The sequence below is a fragment of the Corvus kubaryi genome, unplaced genomic scaffold (genome assembly GCF_017639235.1).
Source record: "Corvus kubaryi isolate FWS band 111438036 unplaced genomic scaffold, C.kubaryi_AGA036_p1.0 37284, whole genome shotgun sequence".
NCBI classification, from domain to species: Eukaryota; Metazoa; Chordata; class Aves; order Passeriformes; family Corvidae; genus Corvus; species Corvus kubaryi.
The window spans coordinates 4,236,666-4,261,374 of NW_024581088.1; the positions used below are offsets into that span (position 1 = coordinate 4,236,666).

Below are 24,709 nucleotides of genomic sequence, written 5' to 3' on the forward strand. Positions count from 1 at the left end.
AAACAAATTTGGGAGCAGGCCCTGTCCAATCCCTGCAGACTGGCTGGTGAGGCAGATACAGGCTCTGTAGGGCAAAGTGTGTGACTTAAGGAGACGCTGAATCCAGAAGGAGCCTGATTTGTCCCTTTTGGAGGAGTGAATTCTGCAAAGTGTTTTGTTACAGTGTAATGTGGCAAGGGGAATTACAGACAGCTATGGGCACTGCCTTTGTGGATGGTGGAGGAGCAGCTGTAGCCACGACAGGAGCAGCAGTAAAGCACAGGATGCTCTAACAGGGTCAGTGACTCCTTATACCAGTTTGCCCAATGTTTTCCTCTCTGCAAAGGTTTTGAGGACAAGCAGGTATGTGTCAGTGCCCCATTCTTCTACTTCAAATTTGCACTCTACCTCTTGCTAATTCAAAGTTAGAGTTTAAATTTGAATGGATTTTTGTGAACGTAGATGCACTGACTTTTATCAAAGTTAGTCTGGTGCTACTAATGAGGATCAGGGTCACTGCCTCAGCTTAGTCAGTTCTAGATCAGACCCTCAGAGTAGGACACAGACAAGTACCAAATGTAGACTTTGACCACAGGGATCTGTTTCAGACAAATAGTTGGTGTGCCAAATCCCAGCTCTCTACTTTCAATCAAGCTCGTAAGGATTTTTTCCTTCCATGATCCCACCCCTCTTTTCAAGGTCAGGCTTTTTAGGAATGAACAAACCAATACTATGGATGTATTCACAGTATGGAGGTGTTAGACCTATCTACAACCATGTTACCCAGCTGTGCAAAAATGTTTAGACTCGGGTTCTTCTTTTGAAAGGCTTTAATTCAAGCAGCTTTTATGTTGCAAAAATGACATACTTGGTTGTAATTGTGCATGATTTCCATGCTGCATGGATATCAAATGCCAAATTCCATCAAGTCAGTCTAATTTAACAAAGACAGATTCCATGGATTTTTTTTGTACATTTCCTCTTTCCTCCCTCTGTGAATGCTGGAAACTACTGTCTTCTCATTGATTGTGATAAGTTCAGGGGAGGGAGCAGCAAAACATTTCAGTGTGTAAAAGAATGTCTGTAAAAGCAAAGAACTTCAAAGGAGTGAACCCCCTTTTATTTCTGAGCACTCAGTCATGGACTAACTTCTTTCATTTCCATGCTGAAGGTAATTATGGTTCAGGTCAACCATATTTATGGTTTGATTCAGCTGGAACATGTCACTGGCAAACTGAGGGGAGATGGGTGCTGGGTATAAACCAGAGGGACTGGAGGAATATTCCTTGTGTCTTCTCAGCTGTCTGCCCCTATGCACACACAGACAGGTATACAGGCACTGAGGGGCATGTTCTGAATGTGATCGGTTTGTTTCTGATACTACCTCCCTGATCGATGTTTAAATCTTCATCTGCCTCTGTTCTATTGATGTGATGAAGATTTTTTGTGTTTTCTTTTAGACTCCTGTTATACCTTTTTACAACTTCTGTATCCTTAGTGGTTTTTGCCTGCATTCCTGACCTTGTTTGTTCAGCTCGGAGACTCAACATTTTAGAAGCTTTGTAGCTGGGGATCAGTGTGCCCCAGAGCCCAAGGTCCTCTCCAGAACACATTCTGTAAGCTCAGATAGAACCATCCAGGGGAAGGCTCCTTGGGGAGGGGGGCTCACTCGAGCCTCTCATTGGAGAATTTTTGATAGATATGCTAATTAGTAAGACATATAATGGTATACCAGATCTTTTGGGGCTGTGCATTTCGGTGCATTTGACCTGGATGTGGTGCATCTAAGGATCCTTAAACTAAATATCAAGGTAAAATCCCTTTTTCCCTTCTAACCATGTTTGAGTCTTGATTTTAAGACCAGGAAAAGGCATCACTATCCTGCATTAATGTCAGTGCTGATGCTCTACAAGTGAATCAAGTGTATGTAATAGGTGAGTGTTCTCATCTTCACAGCCCCTCCTGAATAGCTGCAGCAGCTGGAAGGTGCCTTGTGAATGAGTTTGAAAGTTAGAAGAAAAGAGGAATGTTCTCATGGCTGAAGGAGCTGAATGTGGCTCTGGGGAGCTGGATTCCCTCCTTGTCTCTGAAGAAGAGTTGCACATGTGTTCCATAGTATTTAGCTATTCTGCTTCTAGGTGTTTAATAATTCCAGTAGAGAGAGGGCTTCCCTTAGCCCATGTAACTTCAGTGGCTGCAGGAGGATAAGGTAAAATCTTGTGCAGTTTCCTATGGATTGAAGAAAGCTCACCCCTTGAGGCAGTGCTTTTTGCAGGGTCATCCCTGCACAAAGCAAAGCAAGGAAATTAAATGTGCTTGGCTGCAGAACTTGCTAAAGATTGAGGCTGTTGTGCAGACTGAACTGTGTTTTCCTCCTAAGGTAAAGATTCCTCTAGGACTAAACTCCCTCCAGCAGGCTCTGATAATCCACTTTTTGTGGGAAAACTTAAGGCTCTTCTTGGCAAGTGAGCATTTGAAGTGCACTAAGCACAGAACATATTGCCCCCCTGGGGAAGGGTTATGCTATTGGGAGGTTCCTAGATAAATTGTCCCATCTTACTCTGCTAGCCAGAACTTATTTTTATGGCCACTTTGTTCAGACTCTTATTGTGGGGGTGGAGTGGTGGTGTGTGCAGAGAGATTGGAGTTCCTTCCAATCTTTGTCTGACCAGCATAGTGGAGTGGGAGACCTGGAACTTGTCTTGTTCTTATTCGTGCCTCTGGCTCTCTGCTGCTTCAAATGGCTGCTGCTGTCTGGCTTCAGAAACACCAGCAGCCTTCCAGTTTTATTCCTTTCCCAAAATGAATGGGCTGTTACAAAGATTTTTCTCCCTTTCTCACAGGAGTCAGGGTAACCTCTATTAGTGACTATGAAGTGCTCAGTGGGAGTAAGGCATGCGTGAAACATCAATATTGACAACAAGATTACTGTGGCTTGTCATGGCTTCTGACTTGCAGGCCTCTTAAAACTTTGTAACGAAGGAGCAGAATCTGCTTTGAGCTGAACTCTGCCATCATAAGCTTGTGTACAGCCAGCCCCTCGCCCCTGCCAGTTGGTCTTTCATGGATTCCTTAGCAATGGTCCATCTATCTACAGGCCTGAATCAATCCATCAACTCTGAACATTCCAAGATTGTGGAGACTGCTGGTTACAATTGAATTTTGTAGCTGGCTCTGCTGGACAACGAGCTGGATGACAGCCTTGATCCTAAAACCTAGTTACCTGGGGAGAGCATGAATACAGCCAAGAACAGGGGAATCTTAAGCCCAACTTGGCTTTTATCTGAGCTTTCCAGTAACATGTGATGGGATTGTTTCCTCTTTAGGCAGGTCACAGTAGTAAAGAGTAATCTGGTCACAGCCAACTGAATTAGCTGGTAAACTTGATCCTGATGAGAGTCAAAGCACATTCAGGGAGGTGTGTATTTGTGAATAAGAAAGGAATAATGCAGTTTTATAGAACTGGATGGTTCAGGAAGAGATACCCCAGAGAGCCTGGCAGACTTTGAATCTGGATTTCTTGGCACGTAGAGGGCAACTTCTGCTCCTGGCCTCAGGGGAATATATAAATAACTAACCCCTTGTAATGGTGGGCTCCAGCACACAGTGTATGGATTGCTGTTCTGGCAGAGCAAATGGGATGCTGTACTATTTACACAGAGAAAAGGGCACAGTTTGCTTTCATTGAGTCAGAATGGCAACTTTTTCCCAGTGAAAGTCAGTGACCTTCTGATTTTATTGAAATTCCTCTCTAGGATTGCAGGGAAATTGATAGCTCCAGTGAAAAATGTTATGAGGAAACTTGGGGAAATCTATCTAGCTATCAAAACACTCCTACTGTTTTCTGTGCCCTAAATGTTGATCTCTACTAAGTATAACACACAGTGTGTTATCCTTATGGAAACAAAAAGATAATTCAGTGCAGTTGTTTACACAGGACAAAGCTTTAGGGCAAGTCACAAGCATCAGAAATGCCAACCTCACCGAGAGACTTCTGTGATATTTATTGGGAGTGGGGAGGGTCAGTTTGTGCCCAAACACATGGAACAGGTGCTGATGAAACAACCCTGCATATTAAGCATTCCCCCCACTCCCAGAATGAATTCCCTTCCTTCTGGCTTGTCCACTTAAGTCTCTACCAAACCCACACCAAAGCTCCGTTTTTCGGGAGCTGGAGCCGAGTCCTTCAGTCCAGAGAGAGCATCATCCCACAGGTGCCGTGTGGGAGGTGGTGCCTGCTGTCGGCCTGTCCTTAGCAGGGCACGGCAGCTGTCGGTCCGTCCTTAGCAGGGCACAGCAGCCCTGGCTTTGTGTGTGAAGCGGAACTGTCACCCCATCGAAAGAGGTGATTAGGCAAGAATGCAGCCGCTTTCATTCCGAGCTGCACGCTCCCGGCTCCCGATTCACCGGCTGCTTGCTGAGTCCTGATCGGTTCAGCCCGGTGGTTCTAACACTGCTCAGTTCGTGATCCCTTCTCCAGTGAAATGGAGCCAGCTAACAGCCAGGTGGCTTTTCTCTTGTGAACCACCTGGAACGTCCTCCAGGGACTCCCAGGATGCAGAGAAGCTTGGGGAAAAGCCAGCAGTTTGAACTAGGAAAGAAGCAAACGCTGTTTTTGGGGATGGCTCTGTGAGTGTGTTGTGGTGTGAGTGTTCCTAAGCATTCATGGGGGAGGGATGGATGGATGGATGGATGGATGGATGGATGGATGGATGGATGGATGGAGAGATCCCTTATGCACCCCGTAGGCTTAGGAAACAGTACTGTGCAAATCCCAATGGTGAGAAGGGAGGGAAGATGAAGCTTCCTGTCAGTGTCTTCCCATCCATGAAGATTGCTCTAACTCAGTCATGCTATCCAGGAATTAAGCTTTGATATGTGAGTATGTGGCTCTTCTGGAACCTACAGTATTTTAGCTTGGTTATCTGTTACCTTACACTTCTTCACCCTCTGCAGTCCCTTTTCTTTCTCACTGGTGGATGACAGGCTGTAAAGACATCCAGAATCTCCAGGGGTGAGCTGTGAGTCCAAATAAGCTTCTGCTGAGGGGTGCAGAAGGTTCAGAAATTCAGTAGGGTGTAGGTATGGCTCTGTCTCTGGTGTCTGCCTATGGAAGCAAACTGCAGCTCCAGCTTTCTGAGTGAACCCAGATCCCTGGGCGATCCTCTCATGCTGTTCCCCATGTGCTCTGGAAGGTGAGGATTTTTTGTGTCCTCCAGTGTCCAGGTGCTTGAAGCCATCACTGCTGTTGCTGAGTCAGCAGAGAGCAGGCATCTCTCAGCATCTGCTGAGGGAGGGATCAGTTTAAGCTCCAAACAGGAGTGTGCAGAGTTTCTCCAAGTGGAAGCAAACTATTGATTTTGTTGTTCCATTTAGCCTGAAGGGTCCACAGTGACATCCTGAACCTACACAGTAAATATGATGAGATATCTGCTGGCATCAACACCCGTATTCCCTCTGGAAAAACACGTTGTCAGCCGTGATCAAGACGTGAGGTCTCCGTCTGTAGCCCCAGAAGGAAACTGTCTAAATCAGCAGCTTACGGGCCATGACCTGCAGATCCTCTGTTGTGGGTGAAAGTCTTGCAAGAATTAAATAGGGTGTGAGAGGAGGGGGTGTTTCTTTGGAAACAGCTGGAAGAAATGGACCAAGTGAAACTCCTCTCTCTAAGCAAGGACCAGTTCCATGGGATGCTGCAGAACCTCACACTAAATATGCTGGTCATAAGCATGCATGAGATCCTAAAGGAGCTGCTCTTTGGATCATTTTGTTTGCTTGGTTGGAATATTCTTTTTGAATAAGCAGCAATATATTCTCTGCCATCCTGGATGCATGCCAGTAAAAGTCCTAAACCTTCCTTTCTAGCATCTGTGTGTAATATAAAGGGTCATTTATAATCTCTGTAAGCCATGATGAGGCCTTTCGTCACGTTGTCTGAAGCCTGCTTGCATTCTAGAGGCTGTTCTTGCTGACTTTTGGCTTGCAAAGAGAAGTCTTGGGATGGTTTTGTCTGTCTGTCTTCTTTCTGTTGTAATCACTGTGCTATTTTATCTACAGTGAATTCCAAGCTGGATATCCTAATGCATCCTTGACCAGCTGTGTTTCTGTTTTTGTCTCACCTGCTTGTGTGCCACAGTAAAAAATCCCTGAAAGTTGTATTTGTAGGAAAATTATGCTATCTATGGGAAGGCAAGAGTGTGATGTACCTTTCACTCCTGGCTGTGGGTACCTTTGTAACCAAACTCTCCCTCCTGTTGGTAAAGAGAGAAGCTGGAGAAATCTGTGTTCACATTTGATTAGCTGAGTATCTTTGGGGTCTGACCTTTTTTTATTTATGCCCACACTGGTGTTTCTGCTTTTGAGATGAGGTGATAAGTGTGGTACTTTATCACTGTCACTGCTCTCTCTGTGCTCCTGCTCAGGAAGGTGCAATGTTGTCCCTGGATTTGAGTGAAGGATCTGTTACCCTGCCATGAGCTGTCAGTCCTGTTCAGCCTGGCAAACGCAGGTGATGGCTTCAGGCAAGGAAAGCAGTGGATGGAGAGCCTCGGGGAACTTCTCACTTCCTGTAGTGGTTGATTCCTTTTATAACAGGTCCCTGTCAGGTCATGTGAAGAAATGAACCTGGGAAGGTGTTGGGTTTCTCCCCACCCAAACGTGCTGTAGAATGGGAGCAGCCTTTATCTTCAACTGCTGCCCAAGGCTCTGTCATGAGGTTGTACCGAGTTCTGTTCAGCACCTCTCACTTCCATGAAAGGCTGTTCCCAGGCAGGAATTACAACCTGACTGCCAAATTCCTGGGACTTGCAAGGGGATATGTGTACCTGCTCTACTTGGTCCTTGGAATAAGTTGTTAAAAATGTGAGACCTACTCAGATAACAGCAGTTTGGGGCTTGTTTGGAAAGAAAATCTATGCATTGCAGCAGCACCCACTGAATAGAAACCCCGGCAGAATCAGCTCTGTATGTAGCTTAGAATAATCAACATTTCTTGCAGTTTTTGACATAGGCAGCCTGCACAGTGCCACCTCCAGAGCCACACATGAAGTGCCAGACTCCCAAGCTAGTTGAAAATAATCCTTGAAGGAGCAAGATGACATTAAATTTGTGTCTATGCAAGGGAAGGCATAGAGGGTAATGATTAGTTTCCAATTTCTCCTTAAGAGTTGCAATTTTGAGCTGCCATTGTCCGTTTACAAGAGCAGATTGGCTCCCAGATTCCCTCTGGCAATTCCGGAGTCTGCCCCCATCACCTGCCTTTCTCTTCTGGGGTGTGTGGTGGTGTTTGCTTTCATTCACCTCATTTCCCTTCAGGAATATGAAACTGTGTATTTTTAGCATCAGATATGGAGGGTTTTTTCAGAGTGCAGTTGATTTTTATTTTTTTTCCCATCTGACACAGAAGTACCTTGTGTGTACTCAAGAAACGCAGCAAAACCAATACTAGAGTGAAATAATCAGTGTAGGATAATCCATGTACCCTGTAAACAGCAATTCTTCCCAGCTGACTCCAGGAGAAGGCCAGAGGGACACACATACGAGCTACGTAACAGTTAAAGCGTAACGTGTAATTCAATATTTATTTGGATTTCATTGACAAGCCAGAAAAATGACCTTAACATGAGGGGAGGTACTCAAGTCCTTGATAATTATACTCTGATTTAAAATGTTCAGTAACTATTCTGAATTTGCTTCCAGTATTTATGGGCCTTCATGCTCTGTTACATGTTGCTAGTGTGGATACTGCTGCTTCCTTCCTCTCCTGTGGTGGGAAGAATTCCTTTACTCCTCACATCTTAATGAGAAGTTTTGGTTTTCATGATTTCAGGACACATTATTCTGCCATTATCCTGGCAGGTTCTGTGCATGTGCAGGTTGTTTTACATGACATGAAATGCTTTGGCTCTGAGGCTCATGCACAGCTGCTGTCCTTCCCATGGCTGGAAGCACTGGGCTAAAAACATGTTTGGGGTAAATAATGCAGAGCTGTGGTTCTCCCAACTCCTCTTGTTCTCCCCCTTTCTCGTGGCTGCTTTTCCTTCCGTGCTCAACTGGCTGTTCCCATGGCAGGAGGAGATATTACCCCTGTCTGGACAAACCCCATGAATAAAGCTTGGAGAGACCAAATGGCTGATTGCACCCAGTGTGCAAGTAAAATGAAAAGGAAAACTTTACCTTGAATTATGACAATTTCAGCCTTTAGCTCGTGTCGTTGTTTCTTCTGGCCCCGCTCCCTAAACTTTGTGTTTGTGTTTGTGTGAAGTTGTGTTGAGCCTGTTAAAGGATCTGATGTCATCGTGTGATCTGAAGCTTCATGAACTTCATGTTTTTCCCCCTTGTTTTGGACATTGGTTTGATGCTGCAGATGTTAATACAGGGTGTCTGATCCCTATTTATACACCACAGATCCCTGACAAATCTGAGACAAGTGGTTCTGTAAGACCTCCCTGCCCACCTGGGGTCACTTCAGGTGTGACCACAGTCCACACTTGCTGATGAGGAATCACAGCGGGGTTTATGGGGAGCAGGAGCAGTGTTTCAGGGAAAGCTGCACAGCTGAGCCTTGTCCCTGCTGCCAGGCTCGTGGCCCTGGGCACAGAGCCACCCCTCCCTGGGTGTGCCAGCGTTCCCGGCCGGCTGTAGCCCAAGGGTCAGTGAGCAGCCCGCTGGCCCCATGTGGTCCTGGCATGTGTGCCTCCTATTCATGGAAATGGGAGCTATCCAGAGAGCAGGGGTTCCTGTGGAGATGGGAGGGGAATGCAGAAAGGGGAGAAAAACAACAAATGATGTAAATGGCATGTTCTGGAGAAATCAAAGTGGCAGAGAGGAGGTGGTTTAGGGAAGGAGAAGGGAATGTGCAGGTGCATTTCCACTGTGCAAGCAGTTTGATTTTTGGTGTGCAAGGCTGGGGAGTCGCTGTGGTGCTTGAAGGGATCTGTTCTATTGAGGCCTCTTGCTTTAAGATAGATGAGGAGCCAGGACTCCTCTGGTTCAGCAGGGAATGTTACACAAGCACTGGGTGTGTTTTAGAGCACAAACTGGTGTCTCCACTTCCCACAGTGACCCCAGTTCTGATCCCCAGTCAGTAGGAAAGCGACTCTCAAACCTGTTCACTACACTGATGTACAAAAGCATCACAAAACATTCCACACCAAAATATTCACAAAAACGTGAACCAGCATTTGGCAAAGATGAGCAATGAGTGCAAGGGGGAAATGAAAATAACATTTTCTGTACCCCCTCAGACATGTAACTGGAACCTAAAACATTTTATTTTTCAGACAAGGTCCCTGAAGGCTCTCTAGGTCCAAATTCCCTGTGCTGAAAATGCAGTTCCTTCTGTCTCATACACCTTGCAGTGAGGGGTCTGTCTCTCTCTTATTTTCTTGTGAGACACTTGTCCCTTCCTCCCCTGCATTTTCCCTTGCCCATTTTTAGGCTGTAACCTCAGCAGGACAACAACAGAACTTGTTCAGCACCCAGCTTGTTTGAGACCTGCTGACAGAGAACTCCACCACACCAAAAAGCAGAATTTTCCAACTCTGCTGTTGTTCAGAATGGTGGGAGGCTGAGGAATGATACCATAAGAAGCAGGATGGAATTAAGACCAGTACAATGGGAGCTGACTATCAGGAGATTTGGAACACTTCTTTTTTTTTTCTCAAGTCCTATTGTTTCTGATAAGTCACAGAACTAAATTATGCACTGTAAAACCCTGGCCTCTGACAACCAAGCAAGAGGCAAAACTGGATCTGTGGTTCAGGTTGGCAGAAGCTGGGAATCTTTCTGCAGCTATTAGAAGGAGAGGGGGGGGTGAGAAGTGAAGACTGCAAGTTAGCCTGGCTATGGCTGGCAGAAGAAACCACCCCATGCCAGATACTTGGCCTGTTTTTACTGCAGTCTGGTGTGTGTTGTTTCACTGGCTGTCTTACTGGGGCTGATTAGTGTGTGTCCTTTCTCTCTGCAGGCACTGGTGTCACTACACGGTCACAAGGACAGTCTCCTGCCAGGTGCAGAACGGGTCAGAAACGGTGATCCAGAGAGTTTATCAGAGCTGCCGGTGGCCAGGACCTTGTGCCAACTTAGTGAGGTAAAAATCTTCATGTCTCATGTTGCCCAAACCTTCCTGCCCTTCCTCTTTGTTTGGTTGCTGGTGAGTACTGCAGAGAGGGCTGAGATCAGAGGGTCAGCTGGGATATCCTGCTTTGGGGTGCTGTGACTGAAGAATGCCACTGGTGATAACTGCAGGGTAGTCACAGGTGAAGGTAAGTGTAGCACTGTTTCCCATTTTAGGAACTCTCTAAACACAGAGAGAGTCTAGTTTAGAAAGGAGATATTGTTTATTCTGTGGAAGGTGGAGGTTTCCACAAAACAAGCACACTGAGGGGTAAAATGCTACATCTTTTATAGAGGAAAGTTTACATGAACCCACCTATCTAATATCCATTCTCCACCTACCTAATGCCTATTTATTTGGGTGATATAATCTCACACAAGTTGCTTGAAACACAAAGTTCTTTTCTTCATTAAGCAACTTCTATTGTAGAAGTTATGTGACAACATCAGTTACATTTACAAAAGGGGAGAAAATTCAGCCTGGGGGCAGATAGTTCAATTTAAGGACATCAGTATTAGGACAAGTTATGGGAACAGTTTAGCTCAGGCTGCAGTGCCTGTTTGTGCTTCTCCACACAGGAGGCTGCTGCTGGTCAGGCACGAAAGCAGATAAATGTTCAGTGTGACTGACCAGGGTGAGCAGGGGTGCTGGATCAATGGTTCTGTGTGACTTGTTGGTACCCTGTACTCAGGGTTGTAGTGGTAATATTGATCACATACACTGGAAAGCTGCGGTCAAATCCCTTATAGGCCATGAGGGACAAAGGTAATGTGCCCTGGATCTTTCAGAGTGGAGTTTCTTCAGACTTCCTGGATCTCAATACCCTTTAAAGACATGTTAAAACAGAATGTCCTCTCCTCAGACGAGAAACAAAGCTTAAAACCAGCTACGTGTCAGAAACTTGTCCTGAGCCTGCTTTGCCTTTCGATCATTTACAGTCTTGGAACCTACATTTAAGAAGGAAAAAAAAGTGTGAAATAACTGTCCCCAGTTACCACCTTTCAGTAAAATGTCTTTGCATTGTTAAGCTTTGCCTTCTCTGAAAGACATTCTCAGAGCAGAACAGTGTTACCCACCCATCTGGGAATTGGGGCAGAAAAGCCATTGTGCTCTACATTTGCACCTAGCTTCTAAAACAATTTCCCAAGTAGACAAGCCATAACTTAGCTCACAGAGCTCACTCATTTTATTGTTATTGTTACCAATTCACCCACAGGGCACTGGTTGAGGTCCTCCTGTAGTTGATAACCAGGCCAGAAGGTGATTGAACTGCAGGCTGAGACCCACCTCCCTGTTCTTGTGACACTTCATCTGGAATTCACATTTTGCTGTTCATGGGGCTGTTCCCATAGTTGGTTCCCTAGTTTCCACTTGGCCAGTGGTCAGTCTCAGTTTTTTTACTTGTAATATATCTGTTTTGGTGTCTCTTTGGTCTTTGTGCAAGGCTGTGGTTGAAACACTTCATATTTTATGCTGTCATGGCCAAACTTCTGTTGAAGCTTTTTAATTTCCCAGGCTTTTTAGGCACATAATTGTCATTAGAAACTTGTGAGCTTTCACCTTGTCTTCTAAACTTGCCAAAAATCTTACTTATTTTTCGTTGTTAACACAACTGGAATTTCATAAGTACCAAACATTTGATCATGTTATTAGTAAAAATTCTTTTTGTGGGCCCCTGCAGTTGATTGATGCTATTGATTCTTACATTAACCCAGAGACTTTAGGAGTAGTGTGTGCTGTTGTGACATTGTTCATGGAACATTTTCAGTTTCAAATGTAGTTTGGTTTGTTTGCCTGATGAGTCCAATTGTTTGAAGACAATGCAGAACAGCAGCAGACATCTCAATTTTTCTTTCTGTGCGAAAATATGGAAAGAAGCTGGGGTTATTAAATATTCAAGATCTCAGCTGGTGAAAGCTCAGCTAACAGGAGCTGCATTTTTGGAAGATGATCACTGTGGAGAAACCTTCCAGAAGAGATGGGGGGACATCAGTGCTCTGTTCCCTTTGAGTTGGGAGGAAATGCAGGACAAGAGGATGGAGCCCTTCCAGGGAAATGACTCTAATGTCTGTCCTCTAACCACACATGGTATGACATTCTTGCATAAAGTAGAGAAAGACCCTGCACCTCTTTCCCAAGGACCTCTCAGAAAGCTGCTGACAAAATGCTGGAACCCACCCACCTATCATCAGAGGTAAAACTGGTTCCTGATAATTTCCCCTACTGCCACCGTCTGAAAGGGAGAGCCCCAAGAATGAATAAAAACGAAGGTGAATCCTCTGGTTTCCTGAGAGCTGAATGGGCTGTTGGATAAGTTATCCCCAGCCAAGACATCTTTTATAAATGGTTGTTTGTTTTCAGCAGTGCACCTGACTTTGATAAGGGGATGAAAACTGGCTGCTGAAAACGATGGATCTTGTGATGTGTGACTACTGTGGACAATGTTTGGTACCCCTGAGCCAGGTTGTGTGGTTGAGGTGTTGCTTTCTGAGCACACAGCAGCCCAGCACTGTTTCATTGCCAGCCCATAGGGATGCTTGAAGTGGCTTTCTTTTATCTTGGAGTCAAGCTGAAGTTCTAAAACTACTTTTTAAAAAGAAATACTTTCTCCTTCTCTCTCACCAAAATGGGTACTGTCTTTTTAGGAAACACTGATCTCTCTCCTAATTCAGGTAAACACCATCTCCTGTTTTCAGATGAAAACTCCTTGTGTATAAAGGATAGCAATAAGAAAGACAGTTCCCAAAGTCACAAGGCAGTGTAGTGCCTTTTCTATTCAGCCCCTCACTTGCTAGTGCAGTTCCTTGCAAGTTGTATTTGTTTACCTGATTTTTCTGTTAAGAAACTGGCTTTGAAGGGGCTTGTAAGCTTTCATCAGCCACCAAGCTGTACAACTTCCTTTGACAGGTCTCTGAAAATCCCTGCAGAAGACAAACAGAGCAGAAAACAGCTTGGGTGCCCTACTTGTTTGTTTCCTCCTTACCTTGTCTATACCAGTCTCTCTCTTTTTGGGATTTCTGGAAGTCTAGCTTCAGGCAAGGCCAGGCTTACTCCAGGCCTGGTAGTGGCTAAAAATGTTCTTGCTCTCTATATCCCTGTGGTTGTTCAGGTAATAGAAATATATCTGCTTTTCTTTTGCTAAAAAAGTAAATTTAAAGTGTCTTTTGGCCTTCTCCTGTTCTTCTCTAGGGAGATGTGTGGTGCCTGAGCTTGAATTTAAGGGCACAGAGTGTTCTGTGTGACTGTAAGCAATGCAAAATGTCAGTAAGCCATTGGCACTATTTTGGCTTTGTAGTGTTTCTCCCAGCTGTGATTTGAAACAAACTGTTTTCATCTCCTTGTTTACAGGGAGTCAGCCATATCTGGGAGAGCTTTCATTCTGCCAGCACCCATTATCAGGCTGCTCACTAGCAAAAGGGATGTCAGCCAAGGAAAAAGGCATCTCTCAGACTTGTGGTGACAGCTGAGAGGGGCTCTCTGCTGCAGAGACTCCGCTTACAAGCAGACATTGGCGTGGCCAGACGAGGATTTAATCCCTTTCCTGTCTCCCATTCATTCTTGTTGTGTTTCTTTCCCTTATTGCACAAACTGCAGCTCAGGGTCAAGCCCTTGCCAGAGGAGGATCTGTGAGATCCCAGCCTTGCAGCCTCGGCTGTGAGATGTCCTTGCTGTCCATTCACTTGCTCCTGGGAAGCTGCAGCGGAGCTGCTTTAGCAGGAGTGTCGTCATCTTGGCTGGGCTGGGCTGAGCTGAGCTGTTCTGTTCTTGCCCTCCACCCCAGGCTCTTTATTTAGCTTGAGTGCTGAGTTGCTCTGGAGCAGTCTTGGCTGGAGGATTTCCCTCAGCAGATCTGTTCCTGAGCTCTCTCTGTTTGGGCAGCGAAGGCTTTGGCTCCTGTGTGCCATGGGCTGTGCCTTTGCTGTGTCACGCTCTGCAGCAGCCTGGCTGCAGCTCCTGGGCTGCTTCACACTCACATGCCATTTGTCTGTCTGAAGGAAGGGACAAAGTCCCTACCTTGGGGCTTCAATGGCAGCCTAATCTCTGGTTCTTTACTGCCTGGATGGTTGTCCCCAGCTCCCAGTAAACCCAGGCATCCAAACCTTAATCCTTCTCTTCAGCAATCCTTTTGCTGCAGCCCAGTCCTGTCCTGTTGGGACACTGCACTCCTCAAGGCTCACTGAGGAGGGTGGTCTTGAAGGCCAGGCAAGGATTTGAGATCTACATTCAGTTGCTGGAGCTTTTGTGACTTCCTGTGCCTTCAGTCCAGCCATGCCACCTCACCTGTAAGATGAGAACAGTGCTGCTTTTTTCTTACTGTGTTTTATGGCACAACAGGGCAGCTGCTTGCTGTACCCTAGCTGGCCAAAATCAGCCTACTTTTGATTAGAGTATTGGTGTATGATTGTTGCAGTCAGTAAAGCAGTGTCTCAGGAGGTGAATGGATGGGATGAATGGCCTTGGCAGATCATGTGCTGTTACAGCCTTCAGAAGACAAACACTTTGTGCTTCAAACTGTTGTTGCTGTGAAAATCCCCATCTCATCTCAGGAAATGTGCTGCCTCATGTTGTAGCAGGATATTCCAGCTCCTCTCCCGCTTGTCCTATCCTTGAAAATGAATGTTCCCAGCAAGGCTGTGTGAGTTTTTATCCTGTTATGCTTTGCTGTGCTCCATGGTCACAGAGCTGTCTGACTTCAGCTTTTGAGCCTCCTGTCTCTGCAGCATTTTCTGCCTTCAGAGACTTTGAAGATTTTCCAGGAAACCCACAGCTGGCTTGTACAGGGATGGGTTTACCTGGTCTCTTACTTTGATAAGTTATCGAAACTCCAAACATTTAATTATTCATCTGTTGGCTTTAAACCTCATGCAGAGATGGGAGAGATGGAAGGAAGAGTGTTCTTGCAACACAGCAAATCTGGGCTCTGATGCCCTTTCCAGCTGTCTGTCACTGCCTGTTTTTTCCTTTCAGTATTGTAGCTGGTTTGGCTTATCACAAATGCTGTGTGCATTTAATGTAAGCAGGCTACACATCTTGCATGGATCATTCTTGTTTGGTGTTTTTGAATGCTGGGTTTTCTTTATTTTTTTTGTTCTTTTCATTTAAACTGAGCACATTACTGCTCCCGGGGGGATTTTACAAGCTAGTTTGTAGAATAACAAAGAAGGAATTCTGCAGGCTCATCCAATTTGGTCTTCTGTGCTTTTGAAAACTCTGTTGCTACAGGGTCAGTAGGAGAAGTTGGGGATCTGTCACCCAGGAGATTGGCCTGTAGCTGATGTTTCCCCTCAGTTTCAGAACTAGTAATGCCACAGGGAAATCCTTCTCTCTTTCTTGCTTTCCAGTCAATTGAATAATAAGTCCCAGAGCTTATTCCAGTGCATTAGGATTGCTATTTGAAGTACTGTTAGACATAAACTCTTTTATGTGTTTAATTCCCTTACGACTCCACATCTTGGAGAGAAATGTGCTTGGAAAAAGGCGTCTGCTCTTCAAAGCACACATGGGATATAAATGCAGGACGAACAGTGCTCCTACAAGCAGGACAGACAGAGGCTCTGGGTGTGTAGGATTAGAGCTGAAGCACAAAGGGGCATTCTCAGCTTTGAACAATGGCTGTGTGGTGCTGGCTGGGCACAGGTGGAGGGTCACCTGTTTCAGGGGTTGTGCTCAGGCTGCTGATTGAGGCCTTTTGATCTTGCCCAGATATCCTCTGAGCACTCCTCCTCCTTACTGCAGCACTGCTCTGCAATAGCACTGACATCTGATTGTTAGTAAAGACAGGAGCTGATGATTACTCTGGTGGCATAGAAACATCTATCTCTGTGTCCTTGGCCTTTTTTCTTGGGACTGGGAGCCTGTCAAGTATTACTGTGGACATCAGGGCGTGGGAGGTAGGTAGGTTTGTTTCCTGGGTTTAGTCTTTTGCTAAGTTGTTTGAACCAGACATATTCAGAGGTAAACAGTCTTCTTCCTTCCCTTTGGCAAAGGCAGAAGACACAATGAGCTCCAACACTCCTGCAGCTGCACGTTGTCTGTTTTTTTTAATCTGGTGTCTGCAGGAGCATATTTAAAACTCCTCTGGTTATGTTGTTCCCTGGGGAACTACTGCTTTTGTGGTAGGGAAGCTGGAAGAGCTGGAGATGCAGGAAAAAAGAGCACTGGTCTGATTCACAGTGATGGTCTCTGCCATGCCTGAGTGCAAGCGTGATGGCAAAGGTGCTTCTTGTCCTTGCATCAGCTGTGGCTCTGGTTTGAGGTGAAGTTGCCTTGTGTGTGCTACACAGAGGAGCTGCCTGGTGTAATGAGTGTCTGGTAGGCTTTGAGAGGATGGTTATGACTGGAGTGGGTGTGGTGGTGTTGGGAACCAAATATATACTTGATAGCTTCTCTGAGATCCTAAAGTCCCTTCTTTCCAAGTGCTTTGAGATATGGCTACTTAACCTGATCGATTTGAAATCTGATGTCAGAATACTCTGATATTCTATGGGGAGTTGTAGGGTTTTGGCATGTCTGTGAATCAGGGCATTGGTACCAAGAATCAGAGGAACTACGTCAAGCTTTGTTCTGAATGCCCTTTGATACACCTGTTGTAATGAAGGTGAGGGTCCCTGGAAGGCAATGTGTCAGTTACATGTACGGGGTTGGACCCACTGGGTTGATATCTGACTTCCATGCCATGAGAGAAGTAGGCAAAAGAGAGCTTGGATTCCTTGGTTTCTGGATTCTTTGCCAGTCAAAAGGGCAAGTTCATTCATCCTGTGATCCTGAAACCCATCAGTAAGTGACAGTCAAACTTTCAACCTGGGGCTTGAATAAAAATGAATAGAGGCCTCTGAGGGTCACTGAGGTCTCCTTGGGCACAAACTGCAATGGCTGAGTGAATCAGAGTAACAAAACCTTCTCTGGTGATGTGGAAACAAGTTTCACGCCTTCCCTCTCATGTGGGCTTTGTGCACAAACAGCTTTGTTTGTGAGTGTCAAAGGGCAGGGGAAATCCAGAAAGGGGGAAGGTATTTCCTGTGTGTGACAGGCTGTCCTGCTTGGGTCATGGCAGAGATCACGCCTTTCTCTTTTGACTTGATTTTTGAGGCTTTGATCCAAGAATGTGACTCTCTTCCCCTTTCTTGTGTCATGTCTGGCTGTTGTGTTCAGTGACACTTCCTTGAAAGCAAGGGGGACACATCCTTGTGTGCTGAGGAGTGAGACTTGTTGGCTGCCATCCCTCAGTGTGTCCTGACCTCTCCAGTACTTGTAGCTCCATATCCCCAAATCAGTTCATCAGTCAGCTCATGCTCCTTCCCCAAATTACCACTTCCTGGGCAGTCACTTAGAGCCACAAGCAAGAGATGCTGTTTCCCAAATGATAATTTTATGTGGACAAGCTCCTGTAGCTCATCCTACAGGGATCAGGCAGCTCCAAGGACAGCCATGTGGTGGCTCTGATCTAGGAACAGCAGGGGCTGTGGGCTGAGCTTTCTGGGCTCTTCCCTGGGAGTTGCCCCATTCCTGGGATATTGTTGTGAACCCTCAGCAAAATCCCTGGAAATGACACCTGGTTCTTGCAGTGGAGTGGCAGATCCTGGTAGTTTGCTTCTCCAAGAAGTGCTTGGAGTTCTCCTGCTGAAGGGAACTGCGTGTGCTGAGCACATCCTTTGGCTCCCTGGGGAGCGGAGCAGTGCAGGTTGTGGCTCCTCCAAACCTCTTCCACTCTGCTTTGGCAGATTTCCATGCCAGTGTTTGTGGCTTGAGTGACATCCAAGGGAAAGGCTTCCCTATTTTGCTACCAATCCTTTTTTCTGCCTGCTGTGTTTTCCACACGTTTTCATTCAGGGGCTTCTGATCTTTAACAGGTATCTTCCTTCCCTCTCCTTTTCCATATCCTTTTTTCATCATGTCCTTCAGTTGCAACACTGCAAGTGTCAGATGGTGGCAATGCTTTGCTAAAGGTGCTTTCTTTGCTCCCCTCCTGGAACAGCAGTCAGAAATCTGCATGATGTTATGCCATAGGTCACAACAGACCTTGGTTCCATGTCACAAAACTGAGGAAAAAGGGTGCTATGAAGAACAGAGCAGCTTCAGAATAAACTGGACTTGCAAGCTGGGCCCACTTCAGATGCCTGAGTGCACGATGCTGAACAGAGCTGCACACGTCAGGCCTCTTCCAGGGAATTCAGGGTGGGTGGTAGACAGTGACAGCTGAGCTCCACGCTTGTCATGCCCTGAGAAGTCCTCCCTCATTTGAGGATTAAACTATAGCTACTTCCCCAACACAGAACTGCTGCCAAGATTCCAGTCTGGCTCAAGCCACTCTCCACACTTCATAATGAAGTTTGAGAGAGTTTTAACATCTTGGTGTTGGCAGAAACAAGGTTTTAAAATTATAGTGTGGTTGGAGACTCGCTGGCTCTGGACACTGGTAACAAGGCTGGAGACTTTCATGTGAAGGTCAGATCCAGCTGTGGTGTTAGTGACAAAGTCATGAACTTCTGACTGATGGTTCAGGGCTTACGTGTGGAAAGATGTCTGGAGTCCAACGCCAGGCTGGGAGTTGGGAGACCTGGGTTCAATTCCTGGGCTTTGCCAGAGCTATTCTGAGAGACCCTCAGCAAGACACTTAAAGTCTTTGTGCCTTAGGTGTCTTTGTAAAGATGCACTGAAGGTCTACCTACATCAGCGTGCTCCAAGTCCTCAAACTCACACATGACTGTGGACTCCTGAACACCACTGGATGCAGAAGAACAAAGAAATAGGTGGGATGAGCTGGCTCTGTCCAGCCCGTATCAGACAAGTGCCTGGATCACTGTTGTGGGTATTAGCAGTGACTGGTGTGCTTTTTGGCAGCTCCAAGGGTGAGGGCATCACCTTCTCAGGAGGCAGCGCTGCTCTCCTGTCTCTGGGTGAGGCTGTTCCCAGGGCAGGCAGCCCTGTGCTCAGGAGGAAGCTTGTGCAGCTCCCCCTCTCCAGCGGCTATAGGAGAACTTAGCTTGTGTTTGGCAGCTGGCACAAATCATCAGCAAACAACCTCCTGAGAAATGAGTTTCCCAAAGACTGCTAACCACGACTGAGCTGCTCTGTTCTTTCCAAGACACACATGGGCAGCCTCTCCTGGCAAGCCTTTGTTACTGCTCTTTGGAGCAGCTACCAGTCACTGCAGTGCTGTCCTGGGTGTACACCTGCACCTGCCTCCCCTTGGAGCAGTTTTGGATGAGATTCATGCAACCTCCAGCTCTGTTTTGTCCCTGTGCCCAGCTGAGCCCGGGGCAGTGCTCTGTCTCCTGCCAGCTCTCAGCAGGAGGACCCTCTTCCCCAGGGACAGGGTGCTCAGGGCTTGTGTCTGCCTGGCTTGGAGAGACAAGCATAAGCTGCAGCCTGCAACACTGTAATCCCAAAGCTTCAGACTCTCCCTGTGTGTGCCAAATTCCTTTGGCTGTTAAATAAGGGTAGGAATTTCGAGGGGAGCTTGTAGAGTACAACTTCCGTGTTTGCTTTTAGCTTCATGAATAGCAGCAGTGACTTGTTTGGCTGTAGAGTGGGAAAACTCACAGTTGCCAGCTTTGACGAGCTGCTGTTTTAAAGGAGAAGTTGTCACTTATGCAACTGTCTGTGTTGGCTTCAGAATCACTGGTGCCTTGCACAGCCCTGCTGTGTCTGCAGGTCACCCTCCAGTTCCCAGTGGGGATGGCAGGGCTTGTGCTCTAATTGGGACGCTGGGGATGCTGTGCTGCTCACAGAGCTCACAAACTTGTCCTGCAGAACCTTGGCTGTGGTCCAGAAGAGGGTGACCCTATTTCAGATGGGGGAGAACTGAGGCACAGGTCAGATAGCTGGAAAAAAGGCTCCATGAAGGTCACTGATGAAGTTCATGTTGATGTGTTGGTACATCCCAGGTCTGAGTGGTGGGGAAAGGGAAGGCACCTGGGACATGGGAAACTCTCTTACTGCTGAGTGAGGAAAGGCTGTTGCCAGCCTCTGTTTAATGTCACAGAAGTCCCCAGGAAGGGAGAGCGTGGGAAACGAGTCATGATCTTGCTACTTGCAGGCCATTGTAGTGGTGAGATCTCCACAAAGCTGCTGGTGCTACCTGGGGGAGGAGAGGTGTGGGGAAGAGCCAGTAGAGCATGAGGGCTTAAGGAGGAAAATAAAAGCTGTTGAATCAGATCCACACTAATAAATCCTTGCTGATACTTTGTGTGACTCCTTTCTCTGTAGCTGGGGGTGGCTGGGTGCTCTGGGATATATCCAGGTGAGAAGATGTGCTATGAATTAGTAGCAACACTGCCCTTGAGTAGGTCACTGCATTCTGCTGACTCCTTGTTTGTGTTAGTTACAGGACTCTCATCAGGCCCACGTACAAAATGTCCTACAGAACTGTGACCACGCTGGAGTGGAGGTGCTGTCCTGGCTTCACGGGGAGCAACTGTGAGGAGGGTGAGTTATCCAGCAGTGACTCTGTCCTTACGGAGCAGCAAGGATGGACTGGCTGCCTTGAGCTGGGGTTTGCTCCTTCATTTGTCCTACACCTCTTAAACACAGGAACAAATCACCTGTTCCCTTCACTACCCATTGTTATCTGAATGTCACACACAAGCTCTTAAAGGTGGTCTTGGAAAGCAGATCATTCGGAATGCCTGCAAACAGGCCTGAACAGGGAGGGGGAAAGAAATGAAGAAAAGGGAATCAGGGATTCCCTCAATCTGTTTAGAGATGTGCTCATGCTTGGCATCCCCGTTGCGTTCAGAAAATGTGCTTTCTCCTTTTTGTGTGTCATCTTCTCCCTGTCCCTGTTATCACCATCAGTTCCTGTGTCCAATAAAAGCTGGTTCCTGGGTGGCTGCTGCTGAAAGTTTTATGCCTGTAAGGTCTGAACATAAATAATGTGTGTTCCCAGAGAGCTTTGAATCAATACCTTCGGTTCCTCTTTCTACCTGCCACTTGATGTATTGGTGCAACACTGATGTTGCACAGTGCATGTGAAAACACAGTTCTGGGTTTGGCATCACGCAGAGGAAAACACAGGGGTCTTTCCAGAGCAGGAGGAAAAAGTATTTTCCTTTTTTTGTCACAATAGGGCATATTTACCATTTCCGTTCCTAACATTTTCTACTTTAACTGTTACTTCTGGGGGTTTGAAACAAGTCCTGCTTCTCCACCAAGCTTCAGGTTTAGGCATTAAGGCATCTGCTGAACCTGACATGAGAGTTCACAGCTTGTGAATGGGAGAAACTAAGCCTGAAGTTTTCTGTCCATTTGCATCAGGTCAGCAGAGCCTGTCTCTGGGTGCTGAAGGGTCACTGGGGGTGTTCAACATCTCCGAGTCTGCTGTTTGTACTCGTTTTCTTTGTGCTGTGATATCGTAATACCAATCACACGATTCAGGCAAATCTCTGACTAGGAAGTTGTCTCGTTAGAGTCCCAAGGAGTGATGGCTGCAGACGGCAGCTGGCTCCAGGCTGCTGAGGAAACAATAGCTTCCCAGAAGCTCCAGAAAAGTCTTACAAAGTGGCAGAGCCACCCTAAGTTGCAGTTTGCAGGAGAGAGCTTTACATTTTAACATAATGCTAAAAGAAGTGAGCCTGAGAGAGAAGCTGCTGTGTGCAGCTTGAGTTTTTACCTGTCCCTGCAGGGAAAGGGGAGCTGGGGATGGTGGCAGAGCTATTTCTTCCAGTGTAGCTGGGTGAGGATGTGCCTGTGACCTGAGGAGCCCCTGTGTGCAGCCTGCTCGTGCCTGCAGGTTTGGACAGGTGTGAGTTACTGCAGCTTAGTGGTGCTGCTGGTGCAAAGGAGAGATTCCAGCTCCCTCCTGCAGTGCCAGATCCGTCTCAGCAGAGTCCAGTGGAAATAAAAAGCCAACATAAGCTTGTTTGCGAAAGCCGGCAGCGATCTCACAGGAGCAGGTCTGTGGAACGAGGTGACAATTTTATACAGTTACTTTTCAAGGTGAAACTGTTCTTTTGGGCTTGGATATGGTCTGTGGAGTGTGAGCAGAAAGCCAGTAGTAAGCCCTTACTTTCATGTGTGAGATTCTTTTTACCTTTTTTTTTCCTCTCCCTAAAACATCTGGTGCTACTGACAGTCCCATACCCTTGAATGAAAGAGGAAAATAACAAAAGTCCCCTTTCTAGTGCAGGAGGGTTATGCCACTTAGTTTTTAGTGTAAATACTGGGGCTAGTGGTCTGCATGGCCCTTCAAGCTGTCAACTTCAAAATGGAAATATTTACTTACTCCTTATGTTAGTTCTTAATGTTACTGTCACTTGGAAATTAAAGAGGCTAAAAAGAGGCTGTTTTCGGGTTTCTGGCAACGCAATATAAGACCTTTTGTACTTTTTCCTTTCTGTGCTCTCCCCTACTGCAAGTTTGGTTCCTCTGACAGGGTGGGATGCTTATCTGTGTGAGTTCTTCCTGGAAACAGCAGACAAAAGGAAACAGAAAACTAAACTGAAGCAAAACAAAAGCAGTGCAGTGATAAAGCCACAGTGAATTAGCAGGGTAGAACCTCAAAATGCTTTAATCTTTCTTTGGTAGTTAGATTTCTACTCAATATTTCATTTCACTTGCATGTGCAGCTGGTGCTTTAGAAGTTGATGTGAGGTAGGTAAAACTGGAGGCAGCCTGGACCTGCACTGTTTTTTTCCTTGCCTTCTTGCTGTGTTGCAAATCCTCCACTTTTCTGGCAGCCACTGTTGCCAAAGGAATGGCAGCTGCAGTGGCTCTGAGCTTCCACTGCAACATCTCCTGGTTCTGGAGACTGAAGGGAAACACTTCCTTTGCCAAGGGGTGTTGGAATAGTGAGGTTGTGTTTCCATCAGTAGCATGGACTAAGCCAGGAGGTAATGGATTGATGAAGCACACAGCAGAGTTCTGGGAGCTGTGTGTGCATGGGCATGGCTGATGGTGGTCTTTGCATCCTGGTGCTATCAATCTACCTATAAGATCTATTGATTCCTTCTTTAATCCTCAGTGAGCAGGTTTATTATTGGCTCCTTTATTGTGCTGTTCTGGAACATTGTCTTTGGGGGAACCACTGTAGCATATCTGGAGGATAGATTATTTTTACTAGCTGTCCTTATATCAAGCCTTCCTTGCCCTTTTAAAATTTATTTTTTTTAGCATTTTATGAGGGAAGACAGGATGGGGAGAAGGTGAACCGAGGAAAGAAGTCAAAGAATTTGAAAGCACTCAGAGGCTGCAGCTATTTCTGATATTATAACTTGTTGTGATCTCCCAAATGGCAGGTCAGCTTTTCTTTTGCAAAAGCAGCAGTTCAGTGTGGGTGTCTAGCCCCAAAGTATGACAGACTCCTGAGCAGACTGGCTTGTTGTAACACACCTTCAGTGGGAAAACTGCCCTCTGCTAGAGCAAGCTGTTAAATGCAATTCAGTCATTGAAGTGCCTCCATCCTCAGCTGATAAGTTTAGCTTCAGACAGTAACCACTTAACTGTCACCAGTTAAGGTGACAGGCACCTACATTAATGCTGAAAGCTGCACATTTTTAGATTTAAATTATCCTGGGAATCTAACTCCTGTATTGAAGCTGATAAAGAGCAGCATTGTCTGGAGGAAGGCCAGCTCTAGAGGTGGACGGAGATTTTGCTCTAGTGGGCCATTAACTTACTGAGGTAAATCGCCCTGTTTCCAACCTGATTCCCTTTTCAAGCTGACACTGCTTGGGCCTTTCTCCCCTTCCTTTCCTTGCTGTCTACTCAGCCCAAGTATGTCAGCATTTGAAAGATCTCAAGTTCCTTTACTGGTTCTGTAGAACTGTGACCTGCTCATTGAGTTGATAGTCAAAAATTCACCAGTGGTACCAGGCCTTCCCTAAGGGTTTCTTGCAACTTCCTTGGATGGAGGAAGAGACTTGATGCAAACAAGTCTGGTGAATATAACTGTCACTAGATGCTAACTTTTATTTTCCAGTTTCAGGAGGTTTTTGTTTTGTTTAAAGTGAAGCCCAAGCCTAGGACAGGAAATGAATGCACTGAGCCACCCAGTCTGCTGACTGCTGATATAAAGAACATATGGATGAGGGCAGTGCAGGGGTGAAGTGGTTTAGCCATTGCAATCATGCATCAAGCTGATTGATTTGAATCCAAGATGATGATGACATTTCAACTCAGCCTTTTTTCTGTATGGCTGAAAGTTCAAAGGCAAGTGCAACCTCTTGGGAGAGGAAAAGTGTCCCCAGCAAATTCAGGGGCTCAGAGCTGCCCTGGAGCTCTCCAGCCAGGCAAGGTCTTATTTTACTTTACAAATATAGCATAGCTTTCTTCCTTGTTTGTTTGTACTGCTTGAGTTTGGGACAGTAGCCAGTATCCTATTTACCCCAGAAGCAGATTGATGGTAGGCAGCTTAGCTGTTTGGGCAAGAAACAGCTCCCAGAGTAACCTCAGCACCTCTAAAGTGATGCTATTGTGACTCCAAGCTTACTTTTTTTTCTTTCTATAAGAATGCAAGTAAGATAGGAAATTTGAGCAGCCTTGTTCAAGTAATGGCTTAACTGGAAAACTTCCTTTTTTTTTTTAATGTCTCCCCCTCCTCATTTCTTGGAATATTATTATCTACTTTTAATAACTATTGTTTGTATCTTTCTTGTCATCCTGATATTTTTCAAA

At 46.1% G+C, this 24,709-nt stretch overlaps 1 protein-coding gene across 7 annotated transcripts in view; it reads left to right on the forward strand.

Moving 5' to 3' along the window:
• The window catches only part of COL26A1 (collagen type XXVI alpha 1 chain), a 168,473-nt gene that overhangs the window by 15,209 nt on the left and 128,555 nt on the right, over positions 1–24,709 (forward strand). For 5 of the 7 annotated variants that reach the window (XM_042025973.1, XM_042025971.1, XM_042025974.1 and 2 more), the window contains exons 2-3: positions 9,947–10,069; positions 20,421–20,524. In XM_042025973.1, coding sequence (XP_041881907.1) covers positions 9,947–10,069; positions 20,421–20,524 — 227 coding nt within the window. The remainder of the gene's footprint in view (positions 1–9,946; positions 10,070–20,420; positions 20,525–24,709) is intronic. The other 2 variants (XM_042025972.1, XM_042025978.1) reach the window with 1 other exon arrangement.